A 26,294-nucleotide genomic window follows, 5' to 3' on the forward strand; every position below is an offset into this window, starting at 1 on the left:
TTGAGAGAAGTTGCTTCATCTGATAAAATGCTAATGTTTGCAGTCCCAAAGTTCAAATTATGTTAAATGTTAATACAGTAATATTCTCAGTAACCCAATAAATGTTAGTTTCTATATTCTGCCAGAGATGGAGGCTATGAAAGATCACCATCCCTTGGAATATTCCATGGCTCAAATCTACCTCCAACAATCATCTCTCATAGTAACAAACTATGGTTAAAATTTAAGAGTGACCAAATAGTCACAAGGTCTGGATTCTCAGCTTACTGGGATGGATCATCAACAGGTAAATGGCAAAGAGCTGTCTTTTATTGGAGAAGCCAATCTGATTGGTTTCTTGATTCGGGGATTGTCACGCTCTGTCCATCATTTGTCCATTTTTGCCCAGCTGTATTTAAACTTCAATATTGCAAATATTTTTAAATTAGCAGCCATTTCTTTTTAATGGACAAAGGGAGAAAGTTCTAGTTCCTTTTTATCAAGCTGGTTATTCCTGGTTAGAATATGGAAATTGCATTAATGAAAATTGAGGCAGGGTGCTGTGGCTCATGCCTGTACTCCCAAACACTTTGGGAGGCTGAGGCATGTGGATCAACTGAGGTCAGGAGTTCCAGAACAGCTTGGCCAACATGGTGAAACCCCGTCTCTGCTAAAAATATGAAAATTAGCCAGACATGGTGGCGGGTGCCTGTAATCTCAGCTACTGGGGAGGTTGAGGTAGGAGAATTGCTTGAATCTGGGAGGCAGAGGTTGTACTCCAGCCCTGGGTGACCCCGTGAGACTCCGTCTCAAAAAAAAAAGAAAAAAAAAAGAAATTGGAAATTGGGTCTCTATGCTAACTATTCTCTTGTGATGCCATTTTGCTGTGCAACTTGATTTAAAAGATAGTAGAGTGGCACCAGTTTGATACAGACAAAAAAAAAAATCAATTTCCCCGGAAGGAAAAGGGTGTGTGTCATTCCATTTATTTCTCCTGTAGGTTGTGGGGGCAATCTCACCACTTCAAGCGGCACATTCATATCTCCCAATTACCCGATGCCCTATTACCACAGCTCTGAATGCTACTGGTGGTTGAAATCTAGCCACGGCAGCCCATTTGAACTGGAATTCAAAGACTTTCACTTGGAGCATCATCCAAATTGTGCTTTAGATTACCTGGCTGTATGTATAAAGTTTCCACTGTATTGTTCCCTGCTCCCACCTCACTCAACACACAGTGCACTTAATTTTATTTTTGAGACTCAGGAAAGGGGAGCATCTAAACAGAACATTGATGTAAAAATTCAAACAAGATAAAAACGTAAATGAAATTTGGTGAAAATGACCATGTTTGAAGTACGATATGTATTACTGAATGGCTAGATACGCTAAGTCTTTAAAATACATTGACTATAGACGGTTAAGATATGGTGAAAACCTCCTGAAAGAGGTTATGGGATTCATTATAATCATTATTTATGTGATTTCCACATACGCATTGAAAAATCACAATTTAGAAGACAGTTTTGGTGAATTAGAGAAGATAATTTGAGTCATGCAACGTACAGCAGCTCACCATTGTTCATTCATTAAAAAATTAAATAAAACTATATTAAAGTGTCATAAATCATAAACTGTGGAATCAAAAACAAGGAGGACAACTGATATCAGCTGTGGCATTACAATATGTATTGAACTTTCATTTTCAGTCGTCAGCCTTCAACATAGGTTCACACGCTTTCTACTGCCGTATTTATCCACAGCTTAATTGCGAGTTTATGGCCTGAATTTATAAATACTTAAATATAATTTGTAAAGTTATTTTATTTCACAGCTATTCTTTTGTTATGTCATATAGGTAACAAAAAATACATGTCTCTATATATCTATTATATATAAAGATATATTTATTTAATGTATAAATAATAAATACATATATGTATTAAATAGATATATATTATCAATATATTATATCTAATACTTTATAATATTTTTATGTATTCATATATAATTACATATATTTATTTATAATATACTATCTATATAATAAATAAATATATTTTTTTCTCCTTCACTTCTTCTGAATTACAGTCCTTTAGATAGTGTTTATAGTCTCAACTGTCTAACATTCAAAATGTTTTCTTAAAGGTATATGATGGCCCAAGTAGCAGCTCTCATCTGCTAACTCAGCTTTGTGGGGATGAGAAACCACCTATTATTCATTCTAGTGGAGACAGCATGTTTTTAAAACTGAGGACCGATGAAGGTCAGCAAGGACGTGGCTTCGAGGCTGAATACCGACAGAGTAAGTGTGTGTACCAGTTGTTCGGAACCTAGAGTGGACCTTCAGACTCTTGAAACAAACTGAAATAAGTGAAACGCATTGGTGTGAGCCACTGAACTTCATCTTCGTTTCTTATGTGAAAAATTTAGCTCCATTTGAGGGAGAAATACTTATGTGTTATTTTTAATCTCATGTAACTAAAACATCTGGCAAACTATAGAAACTTAGAAGAGTATTTAATATGCTGATAGAGTTGCAATTCAGCTAAAGTTCAGTGTAACAGACTAATGACTAATAGTTTTTCATTTGCATCACACACTGCAATCTTGCAGTGTACATTATATTATTACAATGTACATAGTATTCTATCACACTAGTCTCTACCTTAAAAGATACCTTAAATTTTGGGGGTAAACTGTGGTCCATATGAGTCATACATGGAATATGCATGTTACAGTAGAAAAATCGGGCCATTGCAGAAATGCCATTTTAAATCTACTTTTCCCATATACCAACATGGTAGAATTAAATGAACATTGAGCAAAATGTCAAGGGGCCTGGCGTTTGTCTTGGCTCCTAACCCTTGAGAAGCTCACTTTTCTTCTCTGTGCCCCCACGGTTTTGTCTTTCAAAAAAGGAGATTAAATTAGATGGTCTCTAAATATGTCTTCTAGCTCTAGAATTAAATGCTTTTTGAAGTTAGTTCCAAAATGGACATTCAAGAAAACAATATTTTCTTGAATTTGTTATTTGATAAAGACTTTTACTTTATCAAAGTAAAATCTTGGTTTTGAAAATATAATTCTACTGAATCAAAATTTGTTCTTAATTTTACACAATTATCTTTCCCCACAGAATCAAAATTTATCCGTAATTTTATGCAGTTATCTGAAAATTGAGTTAAAAGTCACAAAATTGTTGTCTGAATACATGATATCCCTTGAATTAATTGAAAGAGTAATAACATTTAACCTTGATTATGTATGAATTTTAAGATTCACATTCATTTACATTTGGGGATTATGCTGAATCCTAGTTTTGAATACTGAGTTTTAAATTTGATACATTTGTTCTTCAGAAATGTATCACTAGTATATAAAAGGTTTCCCAAGTTCTATCAGAGATACCTCTGTTTGACTATGTAATTATTTCTCTAATTTTATTACTGCTGTGCTAATCTGTTTCTTGGTTATAATCAGTTTATTTAAGAGTTCCTTTATTATTATTATTATTCCTGAGATATTTTATTTTTCTCTCATAATTTCAGAACCCTGAAAGTGTAAACTAGTGCACATAAGAGGCAAAATCAGAGCAAACTAATGAGATTATCTATAAACTTTGCCATGGGAAATTGGAAATTTGCAAATAGTGTAAAGTCTGAGTGGTGAGGTCAGCCCATGTGGTTTACTGGAATGGATTTTCCTGGGCCCTGTGTTTCCCCTAGTCATCAAGGCACGTGATACCTCTCTGTCTAATAGGTGCAACTTCTCACAGGTCTCTAAAGCAATACAATTATTCTTTACAAATCCTTGATGGAGAAAACTGTGACCTAAAGATTTTCAAACAGAGTGGGTTTAAGTATTCACCCTGTTGCAACAAAGGAATATTTTGAAGACCCACAAATATACACTTTTTTAAACCAAAGTTATAAAGGGGTATTCCATCCACATCCACAAAGCAGTGTTGTAGTAGAAATACATCTATAAACACCACTTTCAGAGATAACTGTTTCCATATAATGCTTGTTTCCCATTCTCTTTTATTGCACATCCTAGAGATACTATATTCCTTGTTTAAGTCATTAGGAATGGCTGAATTGGGCACCTAGGATTAGACATACTTAGAGACATCTGGGGTGGTTTTGTTGAAAACTCAGCTCAAGAAAATGCCACCATTGGATTGAAGACTTTTTTTTTTTTAATTTAAGATGTTCGTTTCTTCATTAAATCCTTTATACTCTCTCTATTCTCTTGGTACTTCCTGATGACTAATGAGAGGAAGAACGGAGCCTTTATTGTGAATTTCACGCAGACTTTTGAATGTTCAACAAAGCCATGTTGTTACTCATTTTTAGCATTCACATAGGATTTGGGGTTTTTAAACTGTTGAATTTAAAGCTCAGAATTTCTGTCCTTTCCAAATGTTAACATTAGACAAACAGCAGCACAGAACGTTGAATGTACTTCTCTAACAAACAAATCAGACTGATTCCTGAATAGAACCAAGTTATTCTGCCCTCCACCAATTCAAGGGAATTTGATGCCTATTATAACATGGCTACTTAATTTTCATGACACTTTAGTATGAATTCACTTAAGTATTATTTCACATTTCTTCTAAATGGAAATCCTTTCACTATAAAAATACTGCACCAAATATATCTGTGTGTGTGTATATACACACACATATATACACATCATATGTGTATTCATAATTTTACACAATTGTCTTTCCCCACAAATCAAAATTTATCCATAATTTTATGCAGTTATCTGAAAATGGAATTAAAAGTCACAAAATTATTGTCTGAATACACAGTATCCCTTGTATATATGTGTATGTTTACACACACACACACACACACACACACACACACACACACATAAATACATACATATACAATTTTTTATCTGCATTTTTACAGGAAAATAATCTTGGAGCAATTATGATGTATATAATAGTTGTTCTTAATAATCATATTTTCTTTCCCCCTAGCATGTGAGAATGTGGTAATAGTCAATCAAACCTATGGCATCTTGGAGAGTATAGGGTATCCAAATCCTTATTCTATAAATCAGCGTTGCAACTGGACCATCTGTGCAACAACAGGCAATACCGTGAACTACACATTTTTAGCATTCAACGTGGAATATCACATAAACTGCTCCACAGATTATTTAGAGGTATGTATTATAAAGCTCAATTGATCACTGCATTTTCTGATCAAGGTAGATAAGTCAAGTTAGAATCCATCATGCTTTTTAGAATTAAATCCCTAACTCTGCCCCACACGTCTATAACATACCAACCACCCAATTGTATTTGAACAGGTATATTTCATATTTAATGTATTAGATTGTCAGCGCAGAAAACTATCTTTGTTTTTAAGTTTCAGTGTAAATTCTGGACTGATTGACCTTGTATTACTTAACTTACATGGAAGGAGAGTAATAACCTCTATTTTTTGTTGATTTTTTTTATGTTTGTTCTCTGTATATCAAACATCAGAAAATGTTTGGGTATCTTGGATTTATTTAAGATGCAATTTACCTAGTATGAGATATCATGATTTTGATTCTTGTTTTTATTTTTAAATTTAAGTTCGTTTCAGTTTATTTATTTTTGTAAAATTGAAGTTTCAGTTGTTATAATGATGGCCACCAGTAACATTTATTCAACTCTGTGTATGCAATTTTAGGCAATAAATGTTGCTTAAATATTAGGCAACCTTGAATATAAGGTAATCTGCTATTTCTGCAAGAAGAAATTTTGTTTTAAGCAGCTTTTTTTGGATAACTTGCATATGTAACTTTTAGGGCTATAGATTGAAAAGTTATTTTGGCATCTACTTTTCATCAGCAGTAAAATCACTTTGAGTCATCTAACACGTTACCTTTATTTCTGTCCATATTGTTAATATATAAACTTTTAAAAATCCATATATAATGCTTTCACTAGATATCCTTTTTTAGTGATAAGTGCTTGCTCTGATAAGAGGACCTTTTTTTCCTACCTTCCCACCTACCTACAGCATAGTGACTTAAGGTAGTTCCTTTTAAGGTGGTCAGTGATTTTTAGGAGTCTTACTTACAAAGACTTCCAACATCCATTGCTTGCAACTCTGGGTTCATATTTCGAGGGAAAAAAATTATGTTATTCTTTTAAAATGTTCTTAATTGTGTTTTTACAAGTTCTGTAGGAAAACTAGCATTGGTTAAGGTTGTTTGAGATTAACATATATTCTAAATAGCACTTTTGTTTATGAAAACTAAGAGTAAAAGCAAAGCATTCTGCACTTTGAGAGACTCCAAGAGGTCCTAACTATAAGGAGATACCCTTGTTTTTCAGAGATAATTTTTTGCAAAAAAATTTGATTTATTAAGTACAATATTGTAGAAATAGCCACAGCACTTACCCATTAGAAAGTTTTGTTTAACAGTATTCTAAGAAAATATGCCACAACATAAAACAAACTTATAAGCACGTACTTGGCAATGGTTTTAAAGTCCAGCTTCCTTGATCTAGAGTTCAACTGGTCTTCACAAGCTTCATGGTACCAGGCTGGTCTCCCCTTTCATTTACCTAGAGTAGGCATCTTTTTCTTCACATGGTGAGACCTCGTTCATATTTTAGAAAAAGCAGAAAAGTTGCTTTGAAAGCCCTCTGTTTATACCATGAATGAAGCAGTTGGTAATACCTATTTTTACCAGTTAAGACTATGCTGACATCCTACTAGACTGTGGGCTTCTTGAAGGTCTGTGCTGTCTCCTACTAACTTTGTAACCCAGGCACTTATTATACAGGTGGGACATGACCGGAGTTCAGTAAATTCCGGTTGAACTGGATATCACAGCCATATTTTAATATTAATTAAATGATAACTATTAATTAATGAGAAAGATTGAATTCCAAACTGGCTTTTTTGTATGACCTCATACTAAAGAGTGCAATCATACAACTCTGAACACAAACCAAAATAGAACTCATGACCTTGCCGAGCGTTGCACGTACAACAGTCTGCCTGACACCATGATCATGATTTGGTAACGCGTAATGGAGAAGCTACAGAGAGAAGGGTGCTTTCGAGTTGGGCTTTAAAGATGGCTTTGGCAGAAAGAATGGGGAGGAAATGAAATGAAACATTTCCAGGACCTGGACCCCACTTCTGTGGACTCATTTGAGGATGGAAGGGTAACAAAAAGGTATTTAAAAACTCAAATTAAAAAAATGCTTGTTCTAACAACTGCAGAATAGCTCATTAGAGCCCCTTATGGGTGATGTGTCTGTCATGTTGTGGTCATGCCATTTCTCTTGTGCAACCCTGATGGTGAAAGAGCAAAAATACAAAATGAGAACCAGAAGTTCAGAAAGGCCTTCCAAAGAATGGCGCTGTTGCCAGAGGGAGGAGATTGTTTTCCATTTCTGTGAGCCAAGAGGCCAGACCAGAGCAATAGCTGCAATAGCTGGTCTATGATGGAAATTTTAACAGCACAAACAACCATTTAAGGAGAGAAAACTCACAAACACAGAAATCTAGCTTCCATTATTTTAATAGCTTCTTCTAGTTAAAGGGCTTTTTCAGCTGACTTCTCCAAATCCCAATTAAGTGACTGTTCCTAGAGCCAGAATTTAGTTATTCTGAATTAATAAAACGGAAACTATAAAAGGACTTAATTAGGTGCTGGTCAGACACTATCCCGCCTTGATGAGAGGTATGGGTTGGTAAAGATCCCGCTGGAAACCAAATCCGCCCTTTATTATTTCACCCTCTGGGCAAAACATAATGTTTCAGATCTGGAAATAAAATACGCAGTGGGAGAAGAGACCATTTGCTTAAAGGAGTATGACCATTTGCCCATGCGAAGGTGGGGAATTAACCTGAAGAGGCCTGTCTGTATTTTACAACTTGATTTCAGTCTTCCATTTTTATTTTGAATCTGAGTCTCTGTGCAGAAGAGGAGGTTTCAAACAAGTGACTGAATATAGAAATGGAAATGATGGATTTGGGAGCAGCTGTATTTTACAGCTTGATTTCAGTCTTCCATTCTTATTTTAAGTCTGGGTCTCCATGTAGAAGAGATTTTAAACAAGTGATTGAATATAGAAATGGAAAAGATGGATTTGGGAGAAATCAACACAGAGCTGTTTAGGAAGCCCAGGGCATTTAGTCAACAGGGAGCATGTGTGTAGTGAGAAGAGGAAGTAGGAACACTAAGAGGTGATTGTGTTATGGAAGCCAAGGGAGGAGCTGTCGAGAGTCGTGATGGTCCAGAAGCGTCCCTTGGAGATCAGTGTGACTCTGGCCGGACCAGTGTTTGTAGGGTGGTGAGAGCAGGAGCCAGGCAGTGTAAAGAGGCATGAAGAGGAGAGAGTGAGTGTAGACTGAAGTCTAGGTCCCTGAATACCGAGGCTCCCTGGAACAAACCAGAGTAAGTGATGGCCTCTTTTTTCCAGTCATCATCCTTCATATCCCTAACTGGTCCTCATCTAGTTCACATGTGTGGGACATACTCCTTTGCATGTTCTCTTGTATTTTAGTACCTCTTAAATGTGGCCCCAGAATTGGATGCAGCAGTTCAACTAAACCTGGCTTGGCCCAAGTAGGCTGGAACTACATTATCCAGTTCATGTGCTTCTGGTGGTGTAGGATGAAGTTAAATGGGGTTTATGGTGGCCAAGTCATAATATTGACCTATATCAAGATTTGTAATCTTCATGTCGCTTTTACATTATGACTTTATAGCCTTTGTGTATATAATTTTTAAAAATCTAAACAGATATTATTCCTAATAAGTTAGATATGATTTTATCTCAGAATCCCATCACATCATGACCTCCCTAAATCTTCATTCATTGCTTTCAGAGCATTATTTATTTGCATATAGACTCATTGGCCACTGACCTAGTACTTCTTCAAAAATAATTCATAAAAATGTCAAACAAGATTGCATCTATTTCAAAAACTCTTAAACAATAGGTTCTTTTGGTTAAAATTGATCTATTATTAAGTACTTTTGGAATAGCACTATTCAAACTACTAAGTAATAAAGCTAACATTTATTCAGCATGTATTCTTTGCCAGGGAATTCTCATAGCAACCCTGTATTATAAGAAATACTTTCCCCATTTGATAGGTGAGAAAACAAGGCAGATATAGGTTGTCCATATTCAGAAAGATTGTAAGTGTCAAGGCAGGCTTTATACCAGGCACTGTGACTCTGCGTCGATGCTGTCAGCCATCACGCCATGCACACCAGGGGCACTCTCACAGATTCTGGTCACCCCCACAGGGATCATGGGAGAGCGTTCCCATAGCCCTCAAGTCTATCATTCTATTGACACTCTCGCGAAGAGAAATAAGTGTTTTGCATGACTCCATAGATAAGCAGGCATCATTTATTATAATCATCTCTTTCTTTGCTTCATGTTGACAAATTATTTTTTGTGTCTAATTTAGAATTTTTCCAAAAATTCCTGTCAATCTTATTGATCTATGAGATTCTAGATTGAATCTTCCCCCATCTTGGAAGCTGGACTGTTTTCCCTTCAGCCCCAGCAGCACTGCTGGTTCTCCTTGTCCAGCCTGCACTCTTCATTTCAGCAACGAAACATAATCTGAGCCACGTGAAGAGGACAGGCGCATGTGACAGGCTGGTTACTTTGAGAAGGCTGAGACCTCCCGACATGCAGGAGAGGCTGAGAAGCTGGGAGAAGGTGGGAAGCCAAGGCAGCGAGGCAAGCTCTCCACTTCCACTTCCTGAAGGCTCTGCTGCTGCTCCTGAACGATTCCCATCCATTTTCATCTCTCTCCCCAAAGGCTTCCTGGGAGCTTCAGCAACCTCAGAATTTCAGCTTCAGCAACATGGCCACCCCAGCCTTGACCCTGTAGGATCATTTTTCTAGTGCCTGCGTACAACCAGACTTTCCCTGGTGACAAATTCCCAGCACAGGTAGCTCATGTGTTTGAGCTCAACAGCAAAGGCATAGGTCTAGCCTACCTATGGACGGTACCCTTAGAGCAGTGCAGCCAAGCCCTCCAGCCAGTGATGTTCAGAGATGATGTCCTGGGCAGAAGCAGAACCCTTGAGGTTCTGCTGGAATGCTAAAATATTTTTTTAATTTAACTTTTAAGTATGCGTACTATTATCAGGATAGTAGTAGTATTTATATTATAGGGATGTTTCTACCTCCTCTTCATTTATGTTACACTCTCTTCTGACAACATTAATCCCTTCCATGTTTCCATCTGTCTTTTGCCCTAGTCACAGCTTTAAAAATAGTCATTTTTTCCTGACGTCCAACAGATATTATTCTGTGCCATTTCCCAAAGTTTAGCTAGTTTGTATGTGTACCCATAAAATGGTCAGAAAGTTCCCATGTAGCCCTCCTTGGTTTGCCCTGATAGTAGTACACATACCCTGAGCTTATTTATTATATAGGCAAACATGTCACAGGGGTTTGTTGTACAGATCATTTCATCACCAAGGTATTAAGCCTAATACTCGTTAGTTACTTTTTCAGATCCTCTACCTCCTCCCACCGTCCATCCTCAGGAGGCCCCCATGCATGTTATTTCCCCACCATGTGTCCATGTGTTCTCATCACTTAATTTCCACGTGTAAGTGAGAACATGCGGTACTTGGTTTTCTGTTGCCTGCATTAGTCTGCTAAGGAAAATGGCCTCCAGCTCCATCCATATTTTTGCAAAGGACATGATCTCACTCTATTTTGATGGCAGCATCGAAAACATTAACCATGAATTAAACACCCACGAATTCCACCAAGATTACACCATTAGTTCAGTAATGACTGTACCTTTCAGTGTTGTGGAATGTAATTCCCTTAAGCCTGGAAAAGCTCAGTGAGAGGAGTTGACTCTTTTTATCTTCTAAACTGGAATTCCACATCTCTTCTTCCGGTTTCAAAATCAAACTAGGCATATTTCTACCTCCTCTTCATTTATTTTACACCCTCTTCTGAAAGTATCAATATTGCCCACGTTTCCATCTTTCTTTTGCCCTAGTCACAGCTTTAAAAATAGTCATTCTTTTCTAATGTCCACAACAGATATTTTTCTGTGCTATTTCCCAAAGTTTAGCTAGTTTGTATGTGTACCCATAAAATGATCAGAAAGTTCCCATGTAGCCCCTTGGGTTTCTGCTTAGACTGATTTCTTTAGAGACTTCTCCTTTTATTGCCTCCCCCAAAATTATACCTGATTATATAGTGAGAATTTAGTTTTCCAGAATTTGTCAATTTTCTAGAACTTTCTTTCCTTTTCAACTTTTTCATTTTTTTTTTTTTAATCCATAGGCTTATATCTTGTTTTGAAGTTTAAATCCCAAAATCTTAGTTCTGTTAAGTGGTCAGCCATCACAGGCTCCAAGCTAAGGCAAGTCAATCACTGTCTCCTAGTGTTTTGGTCACTTCCATATTCACAACCACTTCTTTGCTAGTCAGAATTAGTCCAGAGTTACGCTTCTCTTCACTCTCTCCTTTATATGAGGAGAGCATATAAAGAATTCAACAAATGCTATACTTTTTTGGGAACAAGACATCTCGTAGGTGTCCAGATAGTTGAAATGGTCTCCCGGTGGCCACCCCTGTATATCTTTTGGGGTTGATATACAACCAGTGTATATCAGTGTCGATAGATTTCCTTTGCAAGAGATTTCAGCCTCTACTGAGAAGAAGCTGATATGGGGGGATGAAGTCCTTGTAACTGGCTACCAAGTCTGGCTGCATTCCAGAATCATCTGGAGATCTTGTTAGAAAAACGTATACCTAGACCTCACTGCAGACTTAGTCAAATCCTTGAGGATTCCCCGAGAGCGAATCTTGCACAAGCCCCTACTCCAAACTTGAGACCACTGTTCAGAGCCCACTTCCACCGAGAGAGCCTGTTTTATCCTCACTTCAAAGATCTCTCCTGGGAAGTGAAAAGTATCTTAATAGGCATCTTCTTAATGTACCTTTGTCTGCTCTTAAATGTTACTTTTCAATGAGGACTTACTTTTCCATTGCTATGGCTGAGTTATGTCTCACGAAGACCTCCTCATACTGTTGATTTACCTCATTATATTAAAAATGTCAGTCACTTTGCCGTTTTTGTATTCTGATTCTAAACTTTCTCCCCATTTTCCTTGTTGGGCACCTTGGCCACTATCATCTTCCGTTAACTTATTTTCTTCCTTTTTATTCCTTCTCCTTTTCCACTAAACTCCTTTTCAAGGCCTCATGATTGTGTGGGGGCCTGCTGTCAAATGTATTTCCCTCCAGTCGTTATAACATGCATTTCATCTCTTGCCAAATCCTTGCTGATGTCATCCTGTTCACCCCAGATGTTAATATTCCAAGTGGAAGAATGGATAAAAAACATCACCAGTATCCCTGAATCTTTCAGTGTCACATCCATACTGCTATGTGTATAGCCTGAAAATCATTTTCCATATACCATGATGGGCAAATATCAGGCACACGGAATATTTTCAATACTTAAAGTAATGCTACCTGTTATGGAGAACTCATAAATTCTCAGCTGCTTACTGCAACACAGGATTATTTCTAATCACATGAGAGGCAAATCCAGGTGTTCCTGGCTTCCATGTGTTACTCCATGAAACCAGAGGAAGGGGAAGTCAATTTGAGGAAGCCACATAACTGTGTGTACCACAAAATTGATAGATGTTTCACAGATAGAGACCTATATTTTAGTAAGTCTTGGATATGCCAAATTAAACACAATTAAGCAGGGTTTGTTGTTTTGTTTTGCATTTGCTGTGGTACTTCCTCAGGCTGTCACTATCCTAAATATGCATTCTTCATTCATTTATCCATGCATCCAATCAGTAGGATATATTTTAGACACCTAGGCTATGGTCATGTGACTGTTTTATCCTCAGTTTTCCTTGTCATGATGAAGGAAAGAGATGTTAATCAATTTATCACACAATAAAAATTTAACCACAGGCTACGTTAAGTGCTGGGAGGGAAAGTTATAGTGTACCCAGAAGGCACGAGATGGGGACTGAGCTCCCCTGTGGGTCAGGAGAGACCTCCCTGAGGATGAGTAACATACCAGGTGTCAGGAGGCTTGAGATGTGAGGAACTGGAAGGAGAGCAGTGTGAGGCTCTAGGGCGGACAGGCACCTGGCCTGTAGAGCATGGTAGGCACATTAAGAGTTTCCGTGACCTCCTGGAGAGCAGCAGGAGGTCTTTCAAGGGCATGGACAGATATGCACTTTTAAAGCAATCACTCTGATTGCTTTAAAATCAGAGTAAATGCTGGAGGGAGGTAAGAGTAACAATGGAGACACAGTAAGGGGAATGCTGTAGGCCAAGGGAGGGAGTGGGCTCCAGCTCTTCACCATTGCTGGGGGGGAAGCATGTGATCGAAGGATTTCAGAGCACTTAGGAGGTACAGTTGACAGAGATGGATGAACAATAGGATGAAGGAAAGGGAGACATCAGAATATAGCCTGATAGATACAACTGCACGCAGGGACGACCAGCAGGCGAGGTTAGTACCAAAAAGATTGTCCTTGCCCAGAAGTCTGAAGAATGAACATCTACTGGACATTTGTATTCCACAGAACATTCTCAGGAAAGCATTATTCTAGAGATATTTTCCAAGTTGATTTCATTTTCCCCTCATACAAACAAGCAAACTTTTAAGTTCATGAGGTATTAGCGAATTCTTTGCATCTCAGATGTTTGTTTTGAAAATTACAGTAATATTTGTCATTAATGAAATGCCCACCATGTACTAGACACTACTGCAGATGCTTTGATAGATTTAATTGTCTATCCTCATAGTAGTTCAGTAATTGAGTGTTATTATGCTCACAGGAGAACTGGGACTGAGATGGGGAACCATACTCAGTGTAGGAAATGTCCTCACTGCAGGAGGTGATAAGCCGACGTTCACACTCAGTGCTGCGTGAATAGAGTGTGGGCTCCTGAGTCCGCCTGGCTCCTAAGCTCTTTACCAGCTGTGATCTTGGGCAAGGAATTTAACCTCTGGCTGCTTTGGTTCTCTCGTGTGTAAAATGGGGGTAATAATCCACAGATCTGGAAAATATTGAGTCCTCAGGAAATGCTTATTATTCCCATTTCCCCACACTCCTTCTGGAGAGAGCTGAAGTCCTGCCTGGTCATTCAGCCTCTTCCAGGGAAACTTCAGCAAATGGTTTGTCATCCTTACACCAGCCGACCTCCATCTCTTGGAAATGCCATCTCCATTCCTTGTGACCTGTCAGGAGCAGAGGCTCCTACCTGGCGAGGTCTGTCTTCCTCTCTGGGCAGAGTTCACATTTCATTTTCTTTCTCTGCCAAGTCCTCTAACTCGATTCATGGACTTCTCCATGAGGACTTTGCTTTCTCTCTGTGCCCTCAGAATCTGTTTAAAGGCAAATTTCTTCTGTCCTTGTGAAGACTTGCATCTGCCCTAATAAGTGAAGCAAAATCAATGTTTATATTTGCAGTGTATATCACTGCTGGTCACACGATGGCATAACAGATTCCAAACAGGTGCCAAGGACAATTCTTTAGTTTCCAGATTGCTTGGTTTAAAGGTAAACCCCAGTCTATAGCTCCCTATTGAAAACAGCTCCAGGCATTGTGCTTTCTGTTTTTCTAGAGGGGAGTTGCTGGAATTAGACCTACTTCAGCCAGCACTCTTCTATCTGCTGACTACTGTGGAATGCTAATAATAAAGATATAGGCTGGGTGTGGTGGCTCACGCCTATAATCCCAGCACTTTGGGAGGCTAAGGCAGGCAGGTCATCTGAGGTCAGGAGTTCGAGACCAGCCTGGCCAGCATGGTGAAACCCCATCTCTGATAAAAATACAAAATATTAGCCAGGCATGGTGGCATGCACCTGTAGTCCCAGCTAGTCGGGAGGCAGAGACATGAGAGTCACTTGAACCTGGGAAGTGGAGGTTGCAGTGTGCCGAGACCATCCCACTGCACTGTCGTCTGTGCGACAGAGTAAGTCTCTGCCAAAAAAAAAAATAGTAACTCCTTTAGCACTCACATGAGAATGTCTTATAGACACCTAGACTGCATGATAGAATATACTGAATTGGTAATCTCTGTACCTGTTTGGTATAACATGGTGCTTCAGAATGAAGTTTAAACTCAAACTCCACTACTTAGTAGCTAGGTGACCTAGGGCAAGTTCCTTAGTGCCTGATGTGCCTCACTTTCCCCTTCTGTAAAACAGAGTAAGCAGAGTCAATGAATTCATATATGTAAAGAGCCAAAACAAGGTCTGGCAAATAGCGAACACTTCTATAAATGTTCACTGTTATTATTTGCATTGATGCGGATGTAAGAGAAGCACCCCAATAAGGTGTAGAGAAATTCACAAATAGAGAGCCTTCAATTCTTTAGTCTGAGATATAATTAATGATTCATTTCTCAAGACGTTTAATTTCCCTCTTGTTTTCTGCCTGCAGCCTGCATGGCTAATGCATTTTGACACTTCTCACTAAGGATAAATGACAAATGATAAAACCAACAATTTTTGTCCACTTATTTTACTAGAAGCTCTGTTAAGAAAAACAATGAAAAAAACATTAATTTCAGTGACAAACAGGAGTGTTGAATATTATCCCTATCATTTTAAAAATTGTTTTGGTTACTCTATTATTACAGAGAATAAAGACTTGCTGTATCCTTGAATTTAACAACTCTTACTCTTTTTTTTTTGAGACAGAGTCTTTGTTTCCTAGGCGCTAGGGCAGTGGCACAATGCTCACTGCACCTCCACCTCCCCAAGTTCAAACGATTCTCCTGTCTTGGCCTCCTGAGTAGCTGGGACCACAGGCTCGTGCTACCACCCCCAGCTAATTTTTTGTATTTTTAGTAGAGACAGGTTTCACTATGTTGGTCAAGCTGGTCTCAAACTCCTGACCTCAGGTGATCCGCCCACCTTGGCCTCCCAAAATGCTGGAATTACAAGCGTGAGCCACTGTGCCCAGCCAACAATGTTTATTCTTAAGAATTGCCAATGAAGGAAATAGGAAAAATTCTTCTTGAGTAGTTGATGCCTTTCAAAATATTAAATTACTAAGCCTCTACCTACCTCAGTTTCCAGAACTCTAAAATGGAGATAACAATATTACCTGAATTACAGAGCTGCTAGGAATTTTAACTTAGAATAATGACCAGCACAGAGTAAGTGCTAATACATATGATCTACTGTTATTTTTACATAAACATAGTCTCATGGAATATTTTTTGCTCTCTGAAGCAGCAGACCCCAGCCTTTTTGGCACCAGGCACTGGTTTTGTGGAAGACACTTTTTCCACCGACCAGGGGTGGGGTGCAAGGGATGGTTTCCGGATGACTAGAGTACATTTCATTTATTGTGCGTTTGATTTCCGTTATTCTTATATTGTAATATATAATGAAATAATTATACAGGTCACCACACTTTAGAATCCGTGGGACCCCTGAGCTTGTTTTCCTGCAATATGATGGTCTCATCTGGAGATGACAGGAGACAGTGACAGATCATCAGGCATTCGATTCTTATAAGGAGCGCACAGCCTAGCTCCTTTTCATGTGCAGTTCACAATAGGTTAAACTCCTATGAGAGTTTAATGCCACCAGTACCTGTCTGGGGATTGGAGACCCTGCTCTGTAGCGTTTTGCAGTAAATAGATCTGTGGTTTCCAGAACTGCCTTCCCAATTGTAATTGACATTGACTGGCCCCACTGTGTTGAAAGCAGTGCTGCTTCTCCTGCCTCCCAGTTTTTCTATGAAAGCCACTGGGAATTTGTAGATAAAATTCTGTTTTCCAGTTGGCGAGATGCAGAGAAGCAGATGAGATTTTGTCTTGAGCAGCAGTGGATCTGAGCCGGCTTTGATTATGGCTCCGCCTCCAACACTTCCTGGGCAGATGAGTCATGCTTCCTGGAACTGTCTGTCAGAGGAAGTTTGCTTCCAGTACTTTTGCATTTTCCTTAGAGCTTAGAGATAAGCTATTACAGTTCTAAGTTCAGCTGCTATTCAAAAACATGCATAATAACCGGGAAGGTTATACCAAACATTTCAATTTATATCTTGATACCAGATGTGAATCTAGCACCGTACTCAGCATGATACCTGGATTCAAAAAAATTTAGGATGAAGTATATCCACCAGTAAGCAAAGCCAGACACTTTTTAGGTCATTGAGTTTAGCATGAGGCATTTTAGAAGAAATTTCAGTTTCAAGATTGCCTTAGTAAAATATGATTTTTTTAATTATAAAAAATCGAAAGAAGAAATGTTATTTCAGTGTGATCAAATCCCTTTCCTGAAAAAGAAATGCTGATCTTTTCTGACCATCTTTCACAATGAAGGATTTTCTTGTGATTGCATTAATTTGCTGCAGTTAATGAACCAAACATTCCAGCCTTCAAAAGAGCCTCTGCTCTCAGATTCAAAAGAAACTCTGTGTGTTTCCTCTCTTCAAACATGAAGGACGGAATTAGGATGAATAGCAATCAAACCTACAATAATTTCAAAACTACCCTGAAGCAGTAACAATTTCATTAGATGCTCAGAACTTGAATTGTCCTATGCACACTGCCTTTCCTGGTCGACCTCAGGTTGCTCTGCACCTCAGACTGACCAAAGGCAGGGTGACCAAAAGGTGTCTTCCACCATCAGACAGGCTCATGGTATGAATAAGCATGCATAGAGCAAAATGCTAAATTTTAAACACTGGTAATCACAGTTGTGGATTTCAGTTAACTATATTGGCTTTCTACTTTTTAAAAGTAAAATGATTTCCAATTACAATTTTTCAGAATTTTGTTTTAAACACAGCATCTTTACCTGCAGTTCTTACATTGGCTCTTTATATATTTATTGTTTTTTATTTATTTCTTCTTTTTTTTTTGAGACAGAGTCTCACTCTGTTGCCCAGGCTGGAGTGCAGTGGCACAATCTCAGCTCACCACAACTTCCGCCTCCTGGATTCAAGCCATTCTCCTGCTTCAGCCTCCTCAGTAGCTGGGATTACATGCACCTGCCACCATGCCCAGCTAATTTTTGTATTTTTAGTAGAGTCGGGGTTTGGCCATGATGGCCAGTCTGGTCTCAAGCTCCTGGCCTCACGTGATTCACCCACCTCGCCCTCCCAAACTGCTGGAATTACAGACATGAGCCACCACACCTGGCTGGTTCTTTATTTAATAGACTTTCTTTTCCTGCTCCCACTGTCTTCAGTCCTCTGGCTTCTTCCAGCTCAGGGATCTATGATTTCAAGCTGTCCTATGAACCAGGTTCCTCTGTGTTCCTGAAACCATCTGCAGCAGGTGGTGAAAATTTTAAGAGGCAGAATGATAATAATAATAAATGTTTAGTGTTTTACTGTAGCCGGACAATTAGCAGAGGCAAGGCTGAGGTTTATGGAATTAAATTATGTATACACAGGAGAGTATGCCTGGTTTCCAAAGCATTTCACTTACCACCAGGGAGGGAATTAGGTGCCCATTGCTCTATCAGTGACTATCAAAACTTATGTTTACGTGAAGTTTTCCATCCCTGAGCATCTGAAGACATTATTATTTTTAAAAATTTTCATTTTTAATTTTTATGGGTATGTGGTAGGCATATATATGATGGGGCACATACTATGTTTTGATATGGGCATGTAATGCATAATGTCATGGAAATAAATTCTTTTAATAATTTTAATAACATGGAAATAAAGTATTTTAATAAATAGTCTAATAACCTAGTTATGATAAAAGGAAGGATTATAGGCAAAATATGATTTTAAATTAATGCTGGAGCAGATTACCTTACATGGTAACATTTCAGTGGATTAATTTGTACATATAACCTTGAGATACATAAGAAAAGGTCATGGAGATAGACAATATAATATTTTTAGTAGACCGGGTGTTTATTTGACAATCTAAAAGGGTATGGAATAGCATTACTAATGCATATCTATCTATACTGCTATATCAATAGGTCACCAAAGATATTGCTTTAAAAATAAATTTATCAGATCACAAAGGAATTCACAGTGATTACAGGAAACTGGGAAAATGTAGAAAAGGCTAGATTAAATAATCCTAAATTATTTCACTAATATTTGATGGTATTGATTTCCTGTCATCGCTCCTTGTATATTTATTTTATTTTAATGTTCAAAGGAGATTATTCTGTACATTATTCTGTACATACTAACCCATAATGAATTTTTTTAATTTAACGATAGCTGGTGAATATTTCCCCATGTTGTTTATTGTGACAAATCATTTTCAACATTGCACATCCCATCATCACGATACAGCCACCAATTCCCGTTGTGAAACACTTAGAATCTTTTCAAATCTTTACCGTTATAAACAGTTCTGAAATAAATATTTTTGTAGTTAAATGTTTGCCCGCATCCATGATTAGACAATGATTTAAAAAATAATAAGACCCAAATTGTTGCTTCTAACAGGAATAATATATAGAAAGCAGAAATAAAAATGTAAATGTACTAGTAAGAGCAGACAGCAACTAGCCACCACATAAAAAAGGAAACTGGTTTTTGTATGAGACGGACCTGTAACTCAGAGTGATACCAAGTAACTCAAAATGTGTTTTTTTGTTGGGTTTTTTGCTCTCATGCAAAACCCAGCATGATGAGTAATTGTTACTTTTAGATGATATTTCGTATTTCCTGCCCCACCCTGTCAGCACATGGCAAGGCAGCTATTTCTGTGTCTCCCTCCGGGAACATGCTATGAATGGCCATGTGCCTAATGGAGGGGACTTAGCTTCCTGAGGACCATCTTGGAGTCGGCTGAGATCAACCACACTCTGCTTATCAGCCTTCCTCTACATTTGCTTCATTTATCCACCATGATTTGACTTTGCATTTGCCCCCTTGGGCTTTGCTTATCCTTAATGAGAGTCCTGTACTCTTCCTCTGTGATTCTTTGTTCTTTTTGAGACAGAGTCTTGCTCTGTCACCCAGGCTGGAATGCAGTGGTGCAATCTCGGCTCACTGCAAGCTCCACCTCCTGGGGTTCAAGTGATTCTCCTGCCTCAGCCTCCTAAGAGCTGAGATTACAGGTGTATGCCACCATGCCCGGCTAATTTTTTGTGTTTTTAGTAGAGACAGGATTTTGCCATGTTGGCCATGCTGGTCTTGAACACCTGGTCTCAAGTGATTGAGACCTTGACCTTCCTAGGTGCCACTGTGAGCCAGTGCGCTCGGCCTCTGTGATTCTTGTTTTGCAATTTGTACTGTTGTCAGAGGAACATTTCAAAGCCCTTCAAGTTTAAAGTAACCTAAACTTGGATAAAGTTCCAAGTGTTTTCAGCAGATGTGAGTGCAAACTTCAGCAACAACATTTTTAACAGTCACCCTAATAAGGCCTCTGCATAGATCCTGCTGTAGTGTTTTTTTTGGGGTGGGGAACATCTAAGCAGATGCCCTGAGAATTCCCTAGGTCCCATCCTTCTGGAGCTCCATTGATTCAGCAGTGGGAACTGCAGGGCTGGGCAGGAACCAAAGGGAAGGGGAGGCTGCAACAGGAAGAAATGCTTCTCACTTTTAGCATGAGAGCCACTGTGCTTGCTTGCTAGTGGACTCTGTCCACTTTGCCACGGCAGCCTTGACAGCCTCTGGCTTCCTAACTTCCTTTGCTGCCGTTTCCTGCATGATCTGTCCTCCCGCAATCCCTGCCACACACACACACCATGCTTACCCCCACCCCACACAGGATGATTCGCTTTGGTTTCTGCATGTGGCTGTCCAGGATGCCTCAGTCTCCACAATGCCCAGGTCATTATAGCAACACATGGCAAGGAATGACCTCTACCTCCTCACTGAATTCATCACTTCGCCATCTGCCCCACCAGTGATGATTTCTCTGAACTATTTTACGTGAGTCAGCTCCTGTTCTCTAATCCGCATCATCTTTCTTTTCTCATAGCTATTTTGGTTGATTTCTCTGGAAAAAAATGTTAGTTTCTTTTGCCTCTGACCAAGAGTTAGAATAACATTTTGAGCACATTCCACTTGCCAGGCCTCATAGCAAACCTATTACATGGTTTATCTCATTTGCTGTTGGCAACAGTATTATGAGATAAGAACCATTATGGTGCCAGATTTATAAAGACATTTTAGCTTGGAGAAGTTCAGTAATTTTCACAAGATTATGTTCTCTTAATTTTAGAGCTGGGCTATGAACACAGAACCTGGCTCTGGCCACATTGACAATACTCTAGGGCATTCCTACAATAAAACTGCTTTCCTGCTTCTGATTGAAATATCATCTTCTATTAGTGGCACTGACTTCACAAAGCCACTCTATAAACTCACTGAGTATAGTTCTCAAAAATTTAACCATCGCTTTTACCTTGACTAGAATTTGTATTTTCTAGAAAGAATAGGGGATTCTCTACTGCACCTAAAATTCCTCCTCACAGCAGATGAATTATTTCAGTTACATATTAAGCTCTAAAGGATAGAGATTTTTTGGAATTTTCGAAGATTTTTAATTAGAAATGGACCAAATTATTCTCCAGAAGTTTCTCCATGTTTTAATTATATCATCCTAAAGGAACTCTTGAGTTACTTTCTCTACATGGACTATATTTAATTCTTAAAATTAATCTTTTAGTATAAAAAAAGAATTCTCTTCCAGAAAACCTTTCAGGAAATAAGAGAAACAATATTTACAAACAGTATGAATTAGATGTCAATCTAAAACAGAAAGGGCTCTTTCCATTTGTCACTTGCTGTGATTCTAAAATGAGTTTAGGGCTGGACATGGTGGCTCGCCTTTGTAATCCCAGCTTTTTGGAAAGCTGGGGTGGGCAGATTGCTTGAGCCCACAAGTTTGAGACCAGCCTGGGCAACATGGTGAAACTCTGTCTCTACAAAACATAGCTGGGCATGGTAGTGCATGCCTGTAGTTCCAGCCACTCAGGAGGCTTATGTGGGAAGATGGCTTGAGCCCGGGAGGTTGAGGCTACAGTGAATCTTACTGCACCACTGCACTCCAGCCTGTGCAAGAGAGCAAGATCCTGTCTCAAACAAACAACAAAAAAGAGTTAAGAAAAACAGTCAATCTATATATCCCATGCTTGTATATATATATATATGAGAACATGAATTATAATTTTAATTTATTACAGTTTCCAATTTTCAGTCATAAAACAATTTAGCAAGTAAGGCACTTGAAAGGCATGTTTTTGTTCTTGGAGATCCTGCAGCTAATTTGTAAGGTTGATTTCTACTGAGGGAACAGGTGGAGGGTCTGGGTCTCTGCTCGCTTAGAACTTGACTTTCAGTGGCTCCTAAGTACCCTCAACCTTACAGAACATTGAATCTCTGTCAGTGACTGACCACACTTTGTGTCTTCAGTTTTATATCCCCTTTGAATGGGTCCTTCCTATTAGAAGTCCATGGATCATTTCCTATTGCAACTGGAGTCTGAAGTCACTAATGGTATTGTAAACTATGTGCCAAGTTATCAAACCCACATAAAGGAAGTAGATAGAAATTGTTAAGTGCGGCTAAGGCAAGAGATTTCCTTCCTCTTTGAGTGTCTCAAGAGGAGTTGAGATATTTTGGGGTAGGGTGGGGGTTGGGGGGACCTAAGCCACGAAAATCCTAAATGAATAATCTCCTTAAGAGAGTAACAAAAGATTTTATAGAGGAGGGTTTTGTAATATGCACATCTCCACGTCTGAAGATACATTTAGTGGCCAATTTGAAAATGTAAGCATTATTTTAGAAATTTAGTGAAATACCCCTAAACAGAGTTACATAAATTAGATCTGCATACACAAGGTGAGAATTGCAATCCTTCTTCATTTTTGCTAGTTTCCTTTCTGTAACTCAATTAGAGCTTCAAGCATTTGGTTCACTCTGAGTGGATCTTCAGGCTCTCTAAAAGCAGGGCCACTCCAGCGAGCTTGTCAGTGGTCGCAATGAGTCACAGCTGGAACGTCCTGTGGTTAACATTCTGCTCTGAAAAACAGAATCAGAATCAGTGAGACTGGTTTCCATGGTAACCTGTATTTGCGTACTTTGAAAGATGACTGTTCCTTTTTGTATGGTTCTGTGTGGTCAGTTTGTGCGGGAATGAATTGTAGAGGTGATGTTACCCGTCTGTATGAACATAAACAAAAAACCTGATTTCATTCATGGGAAACTTTAAAAAACTGGAGGAGTGAGTTTTTTTTTTTCTTTTTTTCCTTTTTGAAGCATTGTTCTACACATTTATTTATTACTTGATTTGACATTATATTTAAGCATTTTCATAAATGTCTATTTGATGTTTATTTTTCATTCATATTTGTCTCCCCTTCAAAGGCAAAGAGAAAGTCATTGTCATTCATCAGTGTTGCCCTCGCCAAACCTACTGCCTAACCCCTCCAGCCCCACGCAGTCCTTTTACAATGTGTTATTGAAGACCACTGAACGACTGAGATTCAGGGGTCTCCTTCAATGCATAATCTCGTCCGGAAGGAAGGAAAAAAAAATCCCCTCTAAGTCATGTGAAAATGCCACATCTCTTAACCTTGCAGTGCTGGGAGGCAAAAATGCTATGCTGTTCATGACCTTGTGTAGAATTGAATTTTGATTTCTCAACATGTTGCGACCTAGTATTTCGTAAGACCCATCAAGCTGAGGATTATATAGTTATGGAGAAATCTTACCTTATGTTTTGTTGGATAAAAATGAAATGATTTACACTCTGGCCACTAAATTACAATCCAAGGGTTAAGATTTTGGGGGTGGAAGATGGTAGAGCATTTGCCTGCTAATTACTCTACCACTTGGGAGCGGTATGTTTGTTTCTGTGCTAATTCGTTTAGAACTGGACTTTGTGCCCTAGAGTTAAGAAAAACTCTAAAGCTGAGATGAACCTCCTGCAGGGAAGCAGGGAGTTAGAAGCACAGACTACAAGGTTGGCCTCTAGCCCTCCCCTGACCCCATACCACCTGCATGAGAGGGTGGGGCTGAGTGCTAAGGTAAAAAGCTTCTATTCCGTTTCTCTCATCATTTTATGTTGTTATATTTATTCTCTGTCATTCTCCTCTCTTCGTTATAGGGGAGGCTTCTGATAAATGTGTAGAATATTAGAAACTTGATAATAAATACACACATTCAAAGCAACAGTGTGAAAAACAGAAAAAAAGGAAGCTACGGTGATAAGCCTGAAAAATACAACTCATCTTCATTCATTTGCTTAAAATGCTTAGGTTTAGTATTTTGGGGTGAATGACATCATGGGCTTCTGAGCTTGTCTTTTTAAATCTCTGCTGACCTTCCCCGGAAACCTCAAAAGCACGTATCATGAGCAGCCAATTTGAGAACTCAATGAGACAGTCCAAGATTTTAAAATCTGTGATTTATCATGACCTTGAACAAGGCCCTCGCCTGGTTCTCCCTTCTACAGAGTGGCACAAAGGATCCACAACACTTTATGATCTAAGAGGAGCCTGTTGAAATTGAGGATTGTATGACACTACTTCCTGTCTAACTATACAGAGTGCAAGTAATCGTGCAGATTAGGTCCTAGTAAAAGAAATACAGCTGGAGGAGGAAATCACGGTGTTCATTCATTGGAGATGCATGGGGAGCCTGCCTAATCAAAGCCCTGCTCTGGGCAGTGAGAGGAAGGGCAGAGGTGGTCTGTGTTTTAAGGAAACTCACAATCAGTAGGGGAGGTAAGACACACAAAGCCCGTAACAAGAGTGCCAGGGAGATGTGATCATTTCCACAAAAGAAGCACAGTTGAAAAGCCAAGAGCTTTCAAAGACAGACTAATGTATGCCTGACTGCAGGGATTAGGGGCGGCTCCATGGAGGTACTTTGTAACATTTGGTGGTAAAGTTCTCCACACTCAAATCAATATGTTTCAAACAATATTTCATGTCATAACATTTTATTCAATGAAAATAATTTGGTCAGTCTGGAATTTATTGAATCCAGATTATACATTTATGCATGAACACATGCAAACACAGACACTCACACATACTCTTAAGTAGATGTACTCTCCAAGGGAAGACTCAAGGAAGTCCATGCGTCCATTATCACGTATTTTCTGTTTCATTGTCACGAGCAGCTGATCCCAAGGGTAACTGGAACAGTGTGTAAAGGGAACATGAAGGCGATTAGGTGAAAATGTAATGGCCTGAATCGTGAGGAAGCCAGTCTTGTTGGGTTGCCATTACCTTTCTCAAGTGATATAGTAGAGAGGCTTTCCTGTTTTTTAATTTTTATTTTTCAGTTTGGAGATATGCAGTTGATAAAATCATTACATGAGGGAGATTAAGGGAGCACAACCTTGCACCCTCCATTTCTCCTTGAGGATGTATAAATCCCTCAATGGAAAAATGGGCAAAGACATCAGTAAACAATTTCCAAGGGAAGAAATATAAATGCGTCTACACATGAAAAACCCTTAAATTTCAAAGTAGTCAATCAAAATGACACAAATTAAGACAATTACAAAAAAGCGATTTTTCACTATCAGCACTAGTTTAAAAAATGATCGTTGTCCTAATTGACCAAGCTCCACGGAAAGAAACACCCCTGTAAACTGCTGGTGGGAGGATAAGGTGATAGAAACTTTCTGGTAAGAAATTTAATAATATTTTTTAAAGAGGCATAAGATTATACTATTTGAGTCATTCCCTTTATAGGATAATTTTTCAAAAGAAACATTTAAAGTATCAAACTGCTGTGTATATCAGCAAACGATTGGAACTATCTTAAATGAATAACAATAGAATTATAATATAAATACGTTATATTTGTGGTGTTTTATGCCAAAGTTTACACAGACAATTTAGTGATATGGTCCATGAAAAACAAGAAACACAAATATGTAGCTCAAATTATGAACACGTATATATACCTGCACAAATATGCATATTACAAATATATACAAATTAAAACTATGTGAAGAGAAATTTTTAGATTTAATGAAATATTAGGACTGTTTGTCTTTAGTCAAATCAATGTTTGTATTTTCCTTTTTCATACATTTCTAAAATTTGATCTGATTATTTTACAGATAGTGTTTATTTTAAAATTTGCATCTTGAGGGGATGGCTACCCAATTTTCCATGACATGTCATTACGCATTGCATGCCTGTGTCAAAGTATCTCATGTACCCTATAAATATACACACCTACTATGTACCCATAAACATTTAAATATATTTTTAAATTTTATCTTACAATTATAATAGCTATTCATTGAACCTCCCTATGTGTTGCTACTATGTGAACGCCTAGTATTTCCCTATTCTTAGCCTGGGTTATATTTTGGACTTGC

At 38.5% G+C, this 26,294-nt stretch overlaps 1 protein-coding gene across 1 annotated transcript in view; it reads left to right on the plus strand.

Moving 5' to 3' along the window:
* Window positions 1-26,294, plus strand: part of CUBN (cubilin) — a 287,868-nt gene that overhangs the window by 79,475 nt on the left and 182,099 nt on the right. Inside the window, exons 24-27 of the mRNA XM_032244141.1 lie at window positions 126-286; window positions 980-1,161; window positions 2,128-2,284; window positions 4,979-5,166. Of these exons, the coding sequence (XP_032100032.1) occupies window positions 126-286; window positions 980-1,161; window positions 2,128-2,284; window positions 4,979-5,166 (688 nt within the window). The remainder of the gene's footprint in view (window positions 1-125; window positions 287-979; window positions 1,162-2,127; window positions 2,285-4,978; window positions 5,167-26,294) is intronic.

The sequence above is a fragment of the Sapajus apella genome, unplaced genomic scaffold (assembly GCF_009761245.1).
Source record: "Sapajus apella isolate SASKATOON/1434 unplaced genomic scaffold, GSC_monkey_1.0 scaffold53, whole genome shotgun sequence".
Lineage (NCBI taxonomy): Eukaryota > Metazoa > Chordata > Mammalia > Primates > Cebidae > Sapajus > Sapajus apella.